Source organism: Triturus cristatus, chromosome 3_2, assembly GCF_964204655.1.
Source record: "Triturus cristatus chromosome 3_2, aTriCri1.1, whole genome shotgun sequence".
Classification (NCBI taxonomy): Eukaryota; Metazoa; Chordata; class Amphibia; order Caudata; family Salamandridae; genus Triturus; species Triturus cristatus.
The window spans coordinates 447,986,725-448,000,240 of record NC_140584.1 but is presented as its reverse complement, the minus strand read 5'-3'; the positions used below and the strand labels follow the sequence as shown (position 1 = coordinate 448,000,240).

Genomic DNA, 13,516 nt, shown 5'->3' with positions numbered 1-13,516 from the left:
AACCCCACTTTCGTCCAAAGGGTGGAAATAGGCTACCATTAGGGAGCTGCTGGTGCGCCTTGTGCACCCATTTCCCTTTTGTCCCTGGCCTAAATACTGTGCACAAAGATGACAGCCTGTCTGACCACTTCACTCTGCAGGATCCTAAAATAATTTACTATAAGAGGCTGATATGTTTGACTCTGTCCACATGCATCTCCCGGATTGGCCTAAAAGGTGGACAAACACTTTTTGACTCTGGCCCGTATAAAGGTTTGCTTCACCCTCACCTTCCTTTGTAACATGTCAGTCAGCCATAGGCCTTGTGAAATGAGGACCTGCCTTCTTTTCAATATTCTGGGACTGGGGTGGCTGTGTGATCCCCCACCCCAACTGTTAGCTGCTGTACCCAAGAGCGACTCAGTACTGATAATGGAGATGTATGGTTTCTCTCACTCCTGCTTTGACAGAATGATGATAGGTGATCATCCTGGTATTGGCACTGATACTGGTATTGGCATCGTTAATGGCTCCCGACTGGCCAAGAATTGTAGGAGATATATATATTGGTTTTCTGGCATTACACCCATTGCTGTCCTTATTACACCCAGCTTGTTATGTTTGGAAGAGAATCCTTGTTATTTGATAACTAATTGAGATGATGCGGTCCCATTCTCTGGTAAAGAGGCTTCTAACAGCCTTTGAGAAGAAGGTTGAGACTATTGCACTCCAGAAATATTAGACGCAAGTAATTTTTCCTTGTGTGCAACTAAGACCAGCAGATCTTATGAACTGAGCCTTCTAAATTCTGATTTGAATATTGAATATTCAATTGTTTCACTGACTTTATTACATAAAAATAAAAGCACTCTGGGGTGTACCAAAATACACTATCTTGATGTGAAGGGAAGATGATGGATTCAACCCAGATCTGTGACTAGGGGTGAGTGTCTGAAAAGTTTCAGCGCTCCGTCCATCATCTCCTTGTGTTTGCTTTGTTCGCCCTAAGATGGCAGGGTATGCCCAGACGTGGGTCCCTTGCTCACTTTGCCACTGGATTCAAGCTAGCCTGCCTGATGACGGCTGTTTGCCAGAAACCGGTCCCAGGATGCTTGTTTCCAGTCCAGGGAAGACATGGCTTGGCAGATCGGGCTGGACTGTTCCAATGAAGCACAGGGTCAAGACTGATTTGCAAATAGCTATGTCTGAACGGGGGTGGTAAAGTGAGCTAAAGAACGATGATGGATTCAACCCAGATCTGTGACTGGGGTTGAGTGTCTGAAAAGTTTCAGCACTCCCTCCATCATCTTCTTGTGTTTTGCTTTATGTGAAGGGAATGAAAGAAGCTGAGAGAGCTTGAAGTGAAAATGCCAGCTTTGAAATGTTGGAAGAGGATTATGCAGACGTGAGCCTTAGTACGCTTGCTAATTATTAGATATGCCAGTTAGACTAATTAAATGAGAAAATTAGATAAAAGTATTGCGACATTCTTTTTCATGTAATGCATGAGTCGGAAATATTAGAGAACCATGCACATACCATTTTAAAAAGTGATGGTTTGATTTTGTAGGCAAGAAAACTTTTGTCAATAGAAAGACTGGAACACCTGAAAACTCAGCTGGATCCCACAGCCCAGTCTGATGTCATAGAGCAACTTGAGGAGATGATTACAAAGCTTGAACCGTTTGACTCTGCATGTAGCAGCCGGAGAAGCAGTATTTCATCGCATGTAAGTTCTTTATAAAACCGCTGACCCTACCTTTTGCATATTTAAGTTAAATGTAAACCCTAAAAAACTCCAATTGCCTCCATTTTCAGAATGTGTAAAAAGCTGCACCTGTGGATTGTGAACTTACTCTAAATTGTATCTATCTATTCTGCCATTGAGTATTTGAATCTGGTAATTTCCCCATGTTGAAAGTTTAACTTTTGATATTTTACCATAGGCAGTGCCAGAAACACCCTAACCTCCTAATGACTTTGACCTCAAGCCAACAATGTCTATGTTTGTGACTGCCATGCATAGCTGTCAAGTTTCCCAGGTCAATGCGATGTGTGCTGTTGTACAACTACCCTTCGACCGATTTGCTTAGGTCATCCCCATCCGCATCATTGCCGTCACATTTCCATCCGCCTCCCCCTTCCCGTACACGTCCCCCCCCCCCCCCCCCCCCCCCCCCTCTGGCCACTGTTTACCTCCTCAACACTCTCTCCGCGGTCAAACATCAAGTAGAGCTTTTTGATCTCTTGGAAACTTCCAAGCCTGACGCCCTATTTTTGACCGAAACTTGGTTTACTCCTGACTCTTTGCCTGATATTTTAGCAGCCCTTCCCACCTCGTATTATGTCCTTCGCGCTGATCGCCCGAGGGAAAGAATGGGGGTGGAGTAGTAATGATTGTCCGCTCCAACCTTCAGTTTCAAATCCTCCCCCTCCCCCCAATCTCAGCAGTTGACTGCCTGATTGTTCGCTCTATTAACCTCGAGACTCCCCTCACTTGTGTCCTTTGCTATCGACCTCCTCAGTCGATGCCTCACTTCATCCCTGCTATTCAAGATTTATTAGCTACCCTGGTGGTAAATAATGCTGCGGTACTACTATTAGGCGACTTCAACTTCTGGCCATGCGATCCTGACGAAGATCCTATGTCTAAAGACTTTAACAATACTCTCCATTGCATGAATTTTATCTCTCACATTTTCCTTCCCACCCACATACACGGCCACACTCTGGACCAGGTATGGACCCTTAATCAGTCCATTTCCACCCCCCTGGTGCTCCCCTGTGTCTGGTCAGACCATTCACTGATATCCTTTTTCCTCGACTTGAGAGTGACCGCTAATCCCTCTTTCCCTAAAAACACTACTGCTCGCAATTGGAATTGTGTAGACATGCCCGCTCTTTGTCGTTCCTTGGCGTCCTCATCCCCTACACTAGCTGACACTTCCCCTAACTCCCAAGCGATCGCCCTTAATAGCTGGCTGTTCACTACCTGTGACTCAATTGCCCCCTCCAAGCGTATCAGAACATGCCGCTCTCATGACGCAAACAGATGGTTTACTGACGCTTTAAAAGATCAGAAACTTGCGTTGAGGCAGGCCGAGCGACGCTGGAGACACAGGTACTGCCCGACTCTTAAAGCTAGCTACGTGGCCTTCCTTTGGGACTATAAAAAAGCCATACTCTCAGCTAAACTAGAATACTTTTCCCAGAAAGTTCACCAAGTGGCTAACAAGCCCAAAGAGATTTTCTCCATTGTGCATGAACTTGCAGCCTCCGACAGAGTTGCCCCTAAGCCTATCCCTTCCCAATACCTTTGTAATGCCCTCAACGACTGCTTCATTGAGAAGATTGTCACGATCAAACGTCACATCCCGTCACCTCCTCCTTCTTTTTCCTGTCCCCCTCCCACTGCCCACCTCTTCCACTTTTGACCATTTTCCGCTAATCTCTAAGGAGGCTTTCCTCATTCTCCTGCAGAAGGTTAAGTCAGGGTCGCCAGCGGATCCTTGCCCTGCCCATGTTCTGCGGGAGATTTTTTCTAACTGCCTGGACCCCCCCTTGCTTTGCTCAACTCTTCTCTTTCCCAGGGTATTGTCCCAGATTCATTCAAGGCCGCTACAGTTATTCCTATTTTAAAAAAGACTGGTGCCGACCCTACCCTCCTCCCGAATTTCAGGCCCATCTCTCTGCTTCCTTTTTTAAGTAAGATTTTGGAGAGTCACACCACCTCTTGCCTTTCTTCCTATATTGAAGGAAATCATCTCCTTGCCGCCAATCAGGCTGGCTTCCGTCCTGCCCACTCTACGGAGTCCGTCGTTCTTTCTGTGCTGGACGAGCTGAGGAGAAGTGCTGACATCAATTCTCCTCAAGCCCTGGTCCTCCTCGACCTGTCCGCCGCCTTCGACACGGTCGACCATTCCATCCTCTTAGACCGTGTCGAGGGCGCCGGCATTCGGGGCTCAGCCTTGGCTTGGCTCACTTCCTTCTTGACGGATCGCTCCCAGGCTGTCAAACTAGAAAGTTTTTCTGCCTCTGCCTGTCCTGTTTCTTGCGGGGTGCCTCAGGGCTCTTTACTTTCCCCTCTTCTCTTTAATATTTACATTTACCCCCTGATTGCAGCCTTACAAGAAATGTAGGTCACGGCTTTCAACTATGCCAATGACCTCCAACTTATTTTTAATCTCTCTCTCTCTCTCCTCTGATTCTATTTCTAAGTTCCGTTCTACCTTGACGTTCATCCATGATTGGATGAACTTCAATCAACTTAAATTAAATCCAGAGAAGACTGAGCTGGTTCTCATCGGTGGTCCTTCTAACCCCTGGACTCCTGCTTTTTGGCCCTCCACTTTTGGATCTCCCCCCCGTCCCTCTATGTCAGTGAAAACCCTGGGCATTAAAATCAATCAAGACCTCTCGATGCACCCTCAGATTAGCTCGGTGGTCTCATCTTGTTTTTTATCCCTCAGAATAATCCGCAAAATCTCCCGCTACTTCTCATTGGAAGCCCTTAAGCTGATCATCTTGGCTCTGATTCTATCTCGCCTGGATTACGGCAACGGCCTATATGTCAGAATCCCTGCATATGAGCGCCGTCGCCTGCAGCTCATTCAGAACCAGGCAGCTCGCCTTATCTATAGGCTCCCAAAATTTCATCATACGACCCCTCTCTTGAAGACCCTTCACTGGCTTCCCATCCTGGAGCGATCCCTTTTTAAGATGGGTTGCCTGATATTTATGTCACTGGCCGGCACGGCTCCAGTCTTCATTTCATCAAAGATCACTATCTATGCTCCCACTAGAACCCTCCGCTCTTCTACCCAATTCCTCCTCAGCACCCCTCGTTATCGGAGAAAAAAATTTGCCAGCTCCAGATTTACCACCCTTGCCCCCTTATTTTGGAACTCACTTCCTTTCACCATTAGATCCATCCCCACCTACCCTCACTTCCGCAAAGCCCTTAAAACTCATCTTTTTTCGTTGGCATATCCATCTTAGCTCCCTTCTTGTGCCTCCATGAAGTGGCTTTGTCCCAGCGCCAAGAAACCGCTTGGTGGTAGAGCGCATTACAAATCCCTTCAACTTGTACTTTAGGTTTGCGCTAAGAATTCCAGGTTTTGTGGACCTGTTGTATAATGGAATAAACAAGGGAAACATTCTCAGAATTCAGTGGAAAAAAAACTGGACCGAAGCAGCACATCATGCATGAACCTGGAAAACGAGGGTAGGCTGTGTGTTGGTTCAAAGCAACCAGTGGTTCCACAGAATTGGAAGATCCTTGGCATCGGCAGACATCAACTAAATCGATAGTCAAGAATGCTTTAGAAGAGCAAGATTGTATTCCAGTTTATTCCCCAAAAGGAGGTTGCTTGTTTTTTCAAAAATGTGTTTCCAATTTACCTCATGTCCAACCCAGATCATTTTGTTTTTAACAAAAGAGTTGGATGCCTATCTCTGCCATAGGTAATTTCTTTGTTTCACCCTTCTTTTAGTTGTCCTGTGCTAGGACTCCTTTCTTAATACAGTGCTTAATCAAGAGGTCTAGGCTGTAGAAAATAAATTTATTTGCTTATGCTGTTTTCTGTCAACTTTTTGGGTTTGTATGGGTATGGGGACAGGACACCGTTTTGTTTCTGCCGTATTTGTCACAGACGTTTTGTGTCACACAATGAGAAAAATATGTGTCATTCATATTTTCCTGCACGATCCGGAGGCTGAGGGGTGTGTTCCTTGTTCCAAGTTTAAATTCTGAGTATTTAACATTCAAGAGATACTATCTTGGGTGCTCTATGCAGTGACATAGAGATTGGCCTTTGGCAGCCTTTTTTGTGTGGAATTGAGAAGGGCTACGAAAACGCAGTCAGGGGCCGGAGTAAGCAAAGTGGGAAAAATTCTCAGACTCTGGCATTCAAAAGTCAAGCACCAAATGGCATTTTGTCAGTGCTGAAAAGATCAAAGGCATCAGTGCCTTAGATAAGCATTGACCTTAAAGAGTTAATTGATCTAGTTTTTAACATGTTTAATCATCTGTGTTTAAAAAGGAAGGGAACGTTTAATCTTTTGCTAAAAGAAAGCTACCTTCCATGTCCTAGTCAAATGAAAACTGGCAAAAGTGACCTCAGGGGACTTGATGCATGTTAGAAAGGGGATTTCTGGTTGCCTAGGGCATGCATCTACGCCAGATAGAAACCATCACTCTAGTCAGGGCAAAGGAGTTAGCGATACCACCGATAACCAGAGCGGTCCTGGTGGCCTGGCGCATGGCCCTGCGGCACACACGATGGTACAAACGACTGAGCCAACATACGCCTCTCTGGCAAGGCTTGTGGTTAAGGGAGGTGGTGACCCTCACGGGATTCAGACAATGAGATCGCATAGGGATATCACTATTAGGGGACGTTTGGGTAGGCTACTACATTAGGGCATTCCAAGACCTGCAGAAATGCTACACCCTCCACACCACACAATTTTATAAATATTTCCAACTTCGTCCTGCCCTCAACGCGCACATCTCAACAGGCACATCACTCCCCAAATTAAGCCTGCTAGAAGCTCAGGTCATGATGGGGAACATTGGGGAGGGGAGTCTCGAATATACCGTACCCTGGTCAACAACGGCCTGGCAACCCTTGATTCACTCGGTGCCCGCTGGGAGGGATGGCTGGGCTCCCTGGAGGAGGAGGATTGGCGTGACACCCTTATAGCTCCCAAAACCATCACAACCTCAGCCAAACTTCGCCTCATTCAGCTATACTATCTGCACGCAGCCTACCTCACCCCAGCTCGCCTATATAAGCCAGGGGTGCGTCGCTCCCCAAATTGTACGGGCTGCGGCCAAGCACCGGCAGCTTTTTATCACATGATTTGGACATGCCCAAACCTTGCCCTGTACTGGTCAGCAATAGAATTGGAACTCACACAGGTCTTGGTTCTGGCCGGTCCCCCACGATCCCATACGTCTTATCCTTGGGGTAATGGATGGCCTAGATGGCTCTAGATCAGACAGACTATTCCATGGGACGGCAGTTGCGGTGGCCAAACGGGATATTGCAGGTACCTGGGCGCAGGATAAACCCCAAAGCATAGCAAAATGGCGCCAAGAAGTGGATTGGTGTGCCTTTCAGGAAGAACCCTTATTTGAGGCTCGCGGATGCCCAACCAAGTACAACAGGGTCTGGGGCAAATGGCTAAATCAACTGGAATAAATGTACCAAAGCGCACTTCTGTACACATATGTAATGTTCTTATGTAACGGTGGCTCGCTCAACCAGTAATCTGTCTCTATTCCAAATTATCTTCTGCGGTAACGACTTGTATAATTGAAAAATGTCTTGTGCCGTTAATGCTTTTGTTCTTTAAATCAATAAAATTGGTTATCAAAAACAAATTAGCCTTTGTATTATCCATAAAACACATTAGAACATAATCACATATATACACTGTGCCACCTGGTACGACTTTACAGGGATTATATACACCACAGAGCCAATCTGGCCACTGTCATAAAATCACAACTCACAGTTAGTGAAGACAACCAGTAACTATTGGTAAGGGTACACCTATCATGAACACATTAGGCATAAACCATCAGTAGCAGTACCCAGCATAGTACATTATGCATACAATCATGAGTAGTGCAGTGCATCATTTCCACAACACGTCATGCTCCTCTGAGGCATAAACATAACTGCACAATATGCCATGATATCCCAGAGAGCCCAATGGCCCCCAATCGGCAGTCCCAGCGCCTCTGCGCTCACCACCTGGACTGCGCGGTAGTTCTGAGTGGTTCCTTCCCATTGGGGGATTATTAACATTACTCCTCTTAGTGAGGAGTGGGGGCCTCCGTCGAGGTCTTTCCCCGGCCTTACCCTACCAAGAATGACCCCAGTTTCTAGCGCACCAAATCCGGGGCGGGGGATGCAACACACCCTGGCTCCTTTAATAAAAAAAATGCCAGACAGTCAATACACACATCAGGCAGGCACAAAGACACCTAGCACACAGAAATGCCTACTTCTAAAAGTGGCATTTCTGAAATAGTGTTAATAAATCTGCGAACACCAGTACGCTGCATTTATCACCACTATTCCAAACATACCAAACTTGATCACACTACTCCTCTCATGTCAGGAATTACCATTGAAGCACATATCAGGGAATCCCCAATGCATTCCTACAAGAGGGCAGCCAAATTGGCTGTTTGTCACTACCAGGACATGCCACACAGTTAAGGCACATGTCCTAATTTTTACCTACACCGCACCCTGCCCATAGGGCTAGTTAGGGTCTAACTTAGGGGTGACTGATATGTGGTAAAAGAGGAATCACGGACGTGGCAACCACTTTATGTGCCACGTCACAGCTTCAGTAAACTGCGTGAGCAGACCCTGCAATGGCAGAGGCCTGAGACAGGTTTGAAAAGCCACTTTGGCTTGTGGCGCAAGCAGCGCTGCAATCCCACCAGTTGAAGACACAAGGGGGTTTGTTCCTAGGGCCGCTGGGTAGGGCCAGAATAATTAAGTAACAAAGAGAGAACCCAACCATCACTTTTCTATTGCTGAAATGAATTTTACAGCCTAGGATCATTTGCTTATTCGAATGCTCTTGAGCATTTATTAGCTTCTCTTTTAAAACTTTTATTGGATTGATTCATTTCATTTGTAAAGCATGTCTATCCATCAGACACACCACCTTCACACTCCTTTACATGTACTAAACAATCAATTTGGCCAAGACCATATATACACACAACTTAAATGAAAATACATTCAATATATACATAGAAGATAAATGGAAATGCATTCAGGTAAAATCCAGTCACTATTGAATCCAACGACCTAGTATTTTAATTATACCATACTACTTTTGTGTTTCTACTAGAAAGGTTGTTGGCTACTGGGTACACATAGCTAGACTACAAGGGCAATTAATGTTGAATTGTTCCCTGCTGTAAATACCTTTTTAGTGATTATGTTGACCCAGCAGCAATGGACGCCATCCAGTCACTATTGAATGCAACAACCTAGTATTTAATTATACCATACTACTTTTGTAGCATTTAATTTACTGGCCCTGGGTATCTGAGATACCACTGTACAAGGGACTGACAGGTAAATCAAATATGCCAAACCGGTGTAGAACAATCTTACCAAGTTTACCATAGAAAGCATATGCACTTTAGCACTGCACAGCAGTGATAAAGTGCCCACATTCCTAAAACCACCAACGAAAGGTCAGAAAAAATACCGGAGGAAAGCAAAATGTTCTGGGATGACCATGTAAAAAGGGCCAAGTCCTACAATGCAACTTCGAAATTGACTGAGTCCAAATTTAACCGAAAACCTTTACACCAAGGAATAATCGAAAAGAAATAACAGAATAAGAATGAACAATTCAGTGAGACCTCACGTCTTATAAGATACTTTTTAAAGGGGCATAATGACCAAGAGAAAGTGAAAGGGTGATGTAAAATACAGCCACTCCAGTGCCATCCCCACTCTGTACCCATAAAACAAATGAAGCAGATAAGACACGTGGCGATGCTATGGCAGTCAGATCATAAAGAACATGATTCCAATAGGTTTAAAGGAGAAACATATTTGGGAACATTTACATGCAGACTCACCTGAATCACAGATAGACTTGCTCAAGTACTAACAAACAAAGCTGATGTGTCTTTGTATAATGCAGTGTTCAAAAGAGGTACCTTCAGGGTTCAGATGGAGCTGGAGGACAAGGGAGCATGTTTATGATTAGAAACACAACATTCTTTGCAAACGAAAAGTCAGTATATGCTTATGCTTTCAAATGTCTTGCATCAGGGTAGAAAGGTCTTCCAAACCCCAGCTACCAGTGAGGCAGGTACACCTAGAAACGAGCAAAAATACAGGGCCTCGTCACAAAAGTCATGTTGTATCAGGTTAATTATTAGTGACAACAATAAGAAGGTCACAGAACCTAGGTGCAACTAATGTACCTCACCAGAAAACGGAAGCAAACTCTTAGATGCAGTGAGGAGTAAAAACTTGAAAAGGGCAAAAGCAATCTCATATATATGTTTTAGCAAAGGAGATACAAGAGATATTGCAGCTTCTTCAGGAGAATCATAAAAAAAGGATTAGAGCAATTATGCTTAACCCCTTCCCCGCTCATGACGGAACCGTTCCGTCATGAGCCACGGTTGCCGTGTGCTCATGACGGAACGGTTCCGTCATGCCACGACCGTTGGCGGCCGCTCCGCCCACACGGCGCTGTTTCCCCGCCTGTGCGGGGGGACAACGCAACTGGGCGGAGTCATGACGGAACCGTTCCGTCATGAGCACAGCTCAACCGTGGCTCATGACGGAGCGGCTCCGTCATGAGCACAGCGCCACCGCGCTGCCCCCCCGCATCCCCCAGCGCCGCGGCGGAATTCCCGCCGCGGCGAAGGTGTTAAAGATAAAACAATTTCTTGTATATGGTTACTTCTCCCTGGGTGCTGCAGATACTGCAAGCAGGAAACTGAGGACCAAGAGAGTGATTAGAAGCCTTAGTTGGTTAAGCTAATTGGAGAGTGGTTGTTTGGAAAAACAAATGATGAAACTTGGTTAACATGTAAGCTGTGATCATACTACTAGAGCAATGGTTTTGCATCCCGGGGTAACCTTTCAAAGGGTAGCAGATATTCAAAGGAGGCTTGAAGGCAGACAACCGTCCAATCCTCCACAGCACACTACAATACACTTCTCCCTCCTATCTCCGGCAACAATGAAGCACCAGTATGCATATTGTGTATTTGGAGATGTGGTCAAGGACAAACTTGGCCAAAAGGATTCTAGCAATTGCACAGAATGGTTGTTGAAAAGATTTGCTGCAAACCCCACCAAATGTAAAGCAGAAGAAAACACAGATGGTAACCGATCACCATGCGTTCTATTAGAAGTACTGCTGGAGGATAAGAAACTTGCGCGTCTTGAACAATTGAGGAATGGCACACAAGTTAAAAACAACATTTCAAGAGGTTATTCCTATGAGGAGCAGGATTTCTTGGAAAATATCCAGGTCAAAGATGTCGGTTTTCTTGTCGTGGTGCAACCCAAGCATCACAAATATCTAAGGTTGAAGTACTATCAGTTTAACTTTCTATCCTAATGCATGCAATATGCCAACGATCCTTCAGAATATGTTGCTGGTAGCATTGCAAATCAAATGTCAATTGATACTTGTGTCTTCCTAGATAGATAAACAGCTTGTAAAGGAGATTTAATTCATACTTTGACAGGACAGTATTAATGCTGTGATTTTGTTGCTCCATCAGTGTGGGTTCATAGTTAAATTGAAAAAAAATCTTTTGCCGGTGCAGAAATAGATTCGGCCAAGTTGATGGTAGTGCCATCTCAAAAGAGATTTTTAGATTTTTAAAACCAAATTCTCCTATATTATATGTCACAGTGGAAAGTGTTGTAATCATTTGGCATGATGTTATCATGAATTCACGCCGTAACATGAACTATCTGCACATGAGACCAGTACAAGAATAGTTAACAAATAAAGGGTTGACAGGGAGCTGGGAAGATCTGGTAGATGCCAATTGCAAAATGCAAAAAACGCTCACATGGTTATAGGATAACATTCAGATCATGAGTCCTGATTGTGATATTCATTGGCAGTGGCCTAAGGCACAAGATGGAGAGCACCTGTAGGAAACCTGGAGATTTGGGATTGTTGGGCTCCACAGGTTTCTGTCAAACATGTCAGCTTTTCAGTGTTGAAGGCAGTTTTCCTAGCTCTGACTGGTCAACATGAGAAGATTTGGCGTTGGGCAAATCAGAACTATGTTTTTATAATAGCGCAGTGTTTGGCAGGAAAAGCGAATGTTCAGGTAGACAGACTCTCATGGATGGGAGTTGGATCATAGACAATGTTTTTGCTAAATATGACAGTCCTTCCATAGAAACAGTCATAAACACAAAGTAACAAGATATTGCATCCAGTTAACCACCTCCACTGACAAAAGGAAACACGCTATTGATGAATTGGCACATATTTGCTTATTCCTCCACCCCTCAAATACCAATAATTCCATAGGACATTGGCAAAAGCAGAACATCACACGTGACCATGATTCTCATGGCAATCTCAATAAGCATGTAAAAACGTGGTATATTCATGACACAGTGTATTGTACCACCTCTACCTCAAATTATAACGATGCAGCCAGCCCAAATTTGGCACCCAAAACTCAGTAACTATTTTGTGACAACATGGCTAACAAAGTTGTAGAATTTGTTCACGTAGATTTACTAGTCAAATACATGAATGTCTTTTGAGATAAAAGAAAACCTACAATTGGTATGTATTAGGCAGCAAAATGGAAACAGTTGCTTCATGCTGTTATTCTAACTCGTGTCAAGCACATCTTAATTGAAAAATTATTGTTGAATACCGTATGAGTTTACTGTACAGTAAATTGAGGTTCCCATCATTGGCTGTTTCATACATTACGCTACTTATTTCAAAAGAGCAGGTCAAATTGAAAACAAATTAAACGCAGCCATAGGCTCCAAGTAGCCCATCTACCTCTTTTTATGACCCGAAGTCCAGCCAATCCGGTGCAGAAGCCCACCATTACAACCCTCTGTCGGGTTTTCTACTGCAAGCGTATCCTGCAAAAGGGAATCCTGTGGGTTCTGCTCCTTTTCTTCATATTGATTCCTTTTGGACTTCTTTCTTTAAATGTGCTCCTTTCCCATCTCAGGTACAGAAGGTAAGCAGTGTCTGCTCCATTCTGCAGTTGGAGGAGGAGGTATTATTTTGGGACTAAGACCGTGGCTGAGGCTTCATGTTTAAGATCACTTTTTAAGCCATATAAGATGTTTGGAGCAAGGAAAGTCTTTGGGGAAGACTCGCACACAAAATATATCTTCATAGAAGGGTCTTCATCGATAGTCACAAATGCTAGAATATTCTCCACCATGTTTCACAGACCTCGGAACACCTTTTTTGCCTCCCAGAGCAACTTCTGTTTTTTCTGGCTTATGAGAGAAGGATCTCTGAGATCCTGTGAGGCATTGAAACCTACCAAAAAAACCCTCTTTTTCAGTCCGGAAATAATTTGTTCCTGTTTACTCGGTGTTACTTCATCTATGATCGAGTTTAGCGGTTTGCAACTGAGTCTGACTAGGCTTTTTAGTCAAATTGCCTTCACTTTTTATAAAATGCCCCACTGTGGGAAAAAAAGGCAATCACAGATGCTCATAAGCTCTGTGTAGTATGCCTTCTCTCAGCACACTCTGTCAAGAGTTGTGAGATTTGTCTTTGAGAACTCTCATAGACAGAGAAGGCATTAGATTGAAAGACAAGATTGAAAACACACAAGCAGAAAACCAGGAAATCCATCCCAGCCTACTCCAACAAGCCTGCCTCCTCCCAGCAATGACTCCTAGAGAGCGAGATCCAGAGAGAGTAAATTTGGTGAGAAAGAAAGACGCCATAATCACTCTCCACATCCGAGTAAAACAACACCTCCAACGTCTAGTGTATCAGTGCCGAAATG

General features: G+C 44.5%; 1 protein-coding gene across 1 annotated transcript in view; it reads left to right on the top strand.

The window, feature by feature from the left end:
- HPS5 (HPS5 biogenesis of lysosomal organelles complex 2 subunit 2) overlaps positions 1–13,516 on the top strand; it is a 484,255-nt gene that overhangs the window by 276,241 nt on the left and 194,498 nt on the right. Inside the window, exon 11 of the mRNA XM_085648054.1 lies at positions 1,550–1,708. Within this exon, the coding sequence (XP_085504180.1) occupies positions 1,550–1,708 (159 nt within the window). The remainder of the gene's footprint in view (positions 1–1,549; positions 1,709–13,516) is intronic.